Source organism: Fopius arisanus, unplaced genomic scaffold, assembly GCF_000806365.1.
Source record: "Fopius arisanus strain USDA-PBARC FA_bdor unplaced genomic scaffold, ASM80636v1 scaffold00003, whole genome shotgun sequence".
Classification (NCBI taxonomy): domain Eukaryota; kingdom Metazoa; phylum Arthropoda; class Insecta; order Hymenoptera; family Braconidae; genus Fopius; species Fopius arisanus.
Genome location: NW_011887742.1, coordinates 1,035,349 through 1,040,664, shown reverse-complemented (window position 1 = coordinate 1,040,664; position 5,316 = coordinate 1,035,349). Strand labels below are relative to the sequence as shown.

Here is a 5,316-nt window from a genome sequence, read left to right as displayed (position 1 = left end):
ACGTCGGCATCCGATGTTTAACCTGGTAGCCAGGTATTTTTTTACCTGTTGCCAGCATGCGTGCGCAGCCCAAGCGATTGTTCAGGAACAATGGAGGAAAACTCTTGACTTTATTCCGAGAAATTCCAATTAATTCTTCATGAAATACAAATAAAACATAATTACTGCATGCGCTCTTCGCAATTCAATTTTTATTAAAAAACAAAATGTCCAAATATCTGAAAAATTAAAAAAAAAATAAAACTGCGGAGAAATTCGTTATTTAAAATTTCTTTCGATTGACGTTTGAGTAATGATAAACATTTTTTTTTCATTCCATTGAAATAAAACATCTGAAAAATTGATATACATATATATTTATTCATTCATCGTGTATTAAAGGTCCATACAAAGATATAACAATGATCTTCACATATTGCGGCGCTACAGGTGCTCACGTTTATTGCAGATTACAGTTTTGTATGATTTCAATGAAAAACAACAGAACCCAGTGAAAAAAAAAACGAATAAACAGTCGTTCATCATAACCAGGGATATGTCGCAAAGTTTCGTCCTGCCCAGGCGCCAAATAATTCTGACGTTCACTTGAAATTGCGGTAATCCACACAACTGCATTCATATTAAATATATATTCTCAATGAAAATTTCACACCTCCCCTCAATCACTCCAAACTTATTTCCCAATTAATCTCGTTGGGAGAGCAATCACTTACTTAATTTACACATATACATTATATTTCATCGATTAGTCCTCCTGCGATTTAGAGACGAGCTTTCAATAATTATTTACACACGGGATTTTATCTGCAAAAAGGACATCCCATACTATCGTGAATACTTAATCATTTGTTTTTATACATTATAATCTGCTCTGTTCAATGTTTAATTGGAAAATCTTCATAATATTGATCGTCGATGTTCCAGCGCAAACAATGTGTACAATTTAATTCATTAGTTACTCAATTTATTTGGTAGACAGTTTGTAATTAATCACTATCATTAAATATTCATCTTTGTTATTATCATAAGTTTTATTTAAGGAGGATTGTGAACAGTGAGGGGGTTTAATATGAACAATTAATCAGGTGCTCTCACTGCTCACCATCAAAAAACCAAGTTAATTCATTTGCTTTATGTTTTTTCAAATTATAAAATCGCTAATGATGCAACATTGAGTGTTTTGTGCGTTTTTTTTTATTGGGTTGGAGGTGGGGTTTCCAGTGATTTGCGGATTCAATTGGACACTTAGTCTATCGTAGAGACCCTGTATGCGTTTTTTAAATCTTCGGATTTGGTTTGTTTTTTTTATGTTGATGAGATAATTGCCTACCAAGCACGCATTGGAGAAGGTATCAAAGGCTGGTGAATGCGACTTGTCAGAAGTCGCTATCAGAATTAAACTGACGATGGTATTAATACTGATGTATTTGTTAAGTTTTCTTTTAGATTCTAGAATTAAAATACGAGTTAACTTAACTTCGATGCGAACGATCAGGGACGCTCTCAGTCTTCAGTCGCACATCGATGATTCAAAGGTATTTTTTTTTTTTAGATTTCTTCATGCTGTTGCATTGGAGAATTGGTTGGGAATAATTTATTATACTTTCTTGTTCAGGTGTGGGAGACTGGAGAGTGCACTATTGTGGTGGAAGGAAATTATAACGGATAAGTACAGTGCGTGATGTTGGCAGAGGATTCCACGCGTGAAAAAAATTCATTGAAAGAGTTTATTAGAATTGCAATAAAATTTCCAATTTTTTTTGCATTATTCCATTGAGATTTTAATAGCTCTATAGAAATTCTTCGAGATAAATCAATATGTATAGGCATTTCCCTATAAATAGATGTCTATTTAAACACACAGGATATCGCTACATTTTTTAATAGATTATCGCAAAAACAAGTTGAATTTTTTTTATAGAATTCTAATAAAACTCTGATAAATATTTTATCGAGTTCCAGTAGAAACGATTTTTTTCATTAAGTTTTTTCACACGTGTCTGGTCAGATGGATTATCATTTTTATTTTTTAAGGGAGTCATACTGGCCGGCGCTAGAACGGAAGCGAAAAAAAGTTCGTTGGGGCTGTGAGCCACCGTCCACGAACCGTATCTACTCTTTATCACACGTCTTTTTGCTTAATTCATCATGCTTTGCACGTACATACCGATATTAATGACGTCAAGCGCAGAGACGTCTGGGGAATTTATTGAATTTTTTTTTTCTGTTCCGAGGAGTCGTTTGACGGTCCAACAACGGTGGAGTATCCACTGATAGCCGGAAATTGATTGAAGGGCAATCAAGAGGCGCGGTACTTTGATTTATTTATTATTTCAGTAACCAAGGGGTAAAGGATAACAAATCCTTTTGCTCTCAGCCGATTTTTACAGGAATATCTCGGAATCTGTGAGAGATAGCGCAATTTTTGTCCAGAATTTTTTTACACAGTTCACTGAGAACTCCAAAAAAATATTTACAAGAATTTCGCTAACTCTCTCAGATTCGGAGATAATTCATTGATGGACACGTTCTTGAGTCCTGAAAACGTTGGATTTTCAAAAGAAATTGATAATTTTTAATGTTGTAACGTGTGCCTGTCGAGAGCTACTAAAATGTCATGTTTCGTTTATCAAAAAATTTAAGACTAGATTCGAATTCACTGACTGAATTAATACGAATTAGAAAGAAAAATTTCTCCTCTTTATTTATTCTGTTGCATCAGTATCTCAACAGACATTGCATTATCAAGAGTTACTGCCCCTAAATTTCAGTCTTACACAGACCTCTGCGTTTGCCGTTTAATTCGGTTCTATGAATAATACAAAATATATTCTATTTATTTATTTTTTTTCATTTTATCTCATTAATAAATTTTTTGACAATAGTATTTCATTAGTATTAATTCTGGATTCACTTCTACCCAGTTCTCTTCCATTGGGAATTCAAATGGATTGACAATTTTTTCATAACTGCGACTTGAGGAATCAATGTTGAACGACCGCCATTCAATATTGATGATCAATAACCGCAGGTTCAAGGTGCTAAATCATTCGAGTGGTTTTTCGTCTACCAGGGTTGGCCTAAATAGACATATTTACAGGAAAGGCCAAATGTTCATTTACTGACAGTTGATTAATCAACAAATTGATCATCAAAAGGGAATTTCCAATTTTCATATATTTACAAATGTTTGAGGACAGAGAACTGGGCAGAGAATTCTCATGAACATTTTCTGCTCATTTTTCAAATTTATATTGATTACTTTTCACTAAAGGAAAGCCCTACTCTTATTACTAATACAAAGTGCTGTTTTTTTTTTCATAATTTCTCGTCTTGAATGCAGAAGTACCTCGACTTCCTAAACAATTTTTGCATCTCGCAATGACAAAGGGAAATAAATAATCCATGAAAAAATATATTATTAAAGTATCGATAGAACTAGTGTTTCTCGATGAGTTATATTAATACATTGCGTAAGTTATTTTCATCTCTGGACACATTTTCAATTTAAATCTTACAAATTTTCATCGGGGAATTTATCCTCTACGATTAATTACAGCATTGCCCACCACTTCCCCTTGAACGTTGATTGGTGATCAATAATTTTTTTTTTTTAACTAATTGAAATTAATTCAATTTTGAATATTCTACCTAAACAGTCAAAACTCAACTCTCCAATTGCCCTATCAATTAATGAATTCGGTAATCAATCTTTCTCTCTCATTCTCTTCTCATCTATCACCTTTAATTACCCCGATTAAACAAATTTAATTCACTTCTACCCCCTGCATGTATTCACCCCTCATCTCGAGCCTATGAGATCAGTAAAGTGTCAAAGGATCAATTCTACCTGGGCCACCCTAAATTCACGCGATATTCTATTTTCCATCGATAAATTGCCTCGAATACTTCGCCAATAAAAATAAAAAAATACCTTAAGCCCTAAATTTTCACCCTCATTCTCCTCGATTTAATCATTTAGTCCATCATCAATTCAAAGGACAACAATTTTTTTATTTCATCATTAAACTCTCAACGTGCCCTTTGGACGATCCTTTGTGGCACACCCCTTCGAAAATCTAATAATTATTTCCTCCACACACTTCGAATGAAAAAACGAAAAAGATGTGAATAAAATTCGTTAAACATTCGCCCAACCGATAAATCAATTCAAAGTGACGAAAGTATGTAATTCGAATTTTCTTGTTTTATAAAATAGCGATTTTTCACAAAACCCAAAAATTTTAGGTAAAAACACCAAAAGACTTTTCTTCCAGGAAATTTAATTAGCTACAAAAAATTCTCTATAGTTTCTACCCAAAACCATTAGGTTTTTAGATGAATCTCTAATCAATAAAGAAAAGAACCCTTATATAACTTCACCACATTGTCTGTTTAAAATTGATTTCTAAAAAGAAATGATTATTGGTCAGTGACGCCTTGATTCTCGTTAACCTGACACTATCCCTCGAAAAATTGCCCCAAAAACTCTAAAGGTTATATTCACGACACGTAGAAAATGGAAAAGACACGTTATTTCATCTCATCTACTGAACTTTATACATCGCTTCGTGGACCTCCTCTACTGAAGCATGAAGATTTAAACAGGAGAAATCCTCTAGTAGTTCTCATCCACCTGAGTGTCTGCCCCTGAATGGCCCTCAATCAGTAATTTTTAGATGGCATACAACCATTTTCTGAAGAGAAACCTGAAGAGAAGATTGGGAAACCCATCGAATAATCTCCCTATATCGTACATCTCTCGACGATGATTCAGGTAAGATCACTACGTGTCCCATTCGTCGCAGCTGCTCCGGAACATGGTCCAGCAGCCCGATGGTGCCGATCGCACGCAGCTCTCACTCACGTAGACTTTGTCATCGTCGACAGCGTCTACACTGTCAACTATGACAATCTCGTCAACGTTCATCGAGCTGACAGCAGCGAAGCGTTTGTTGACACCAGCGGACTGCTGGGACTCCTATACTCAACTCCTCGGATTTTTACTGTCCATTTTTCGCGGACTGTGACTCGGCTTCGTAGACGAGGGCGAGGGCGAGGGTGAACTGCTCTCAGTCTCCGGAGACGTTGCCAAACCGTTGCCAACGTAGTGGGTCAGTCTCGTCGGTAGGGAGCCAGCATTCAGCTGATAGAAGTCCACCAATTGAATCAAGTCGTAGAATTTTGTCACCCCCTTGTCCAGGGTGTACAAGCAGCCATTGCCACGCTCATCCACTGTCTACAATTCAAATATTTAAATTATTTCAATATGCACAATAATTATCTTCTCCTTCAATTCATTATCAAGTCAATTAA

The 5,316-nt window shown here is 35.3% G+C and overlaps 1 protein-coding gene across 2 annotated transcripts in view; it reads right to left on the bottom strand.

The window, feature by feature from the left end:
* Positions 1–1,136: 1,136 nt before the first annotated feature.
* The window catches only part of LOC105268907 (growth factor receptor-bound protein 14), a 131,131-nt gene continuing 126,951 nt past the window's right edge, over positions 1,137–5,316 (bottom strand). For both annotated transcript variants that reach the window (XM_011308819.1, XM_011308824.1), the window contains exon 12: positions 1,137–5,239. In XM_011308819.1, coding sequence (XP_011307121.1) covers positions 4,988–5,239 — 252 coding nt within the window. In that variant the 3' untranslated portion in view covers positions 1,137–4,987. The remainder of the gene's footprint in view (positions 5,240–5,316) is intronic.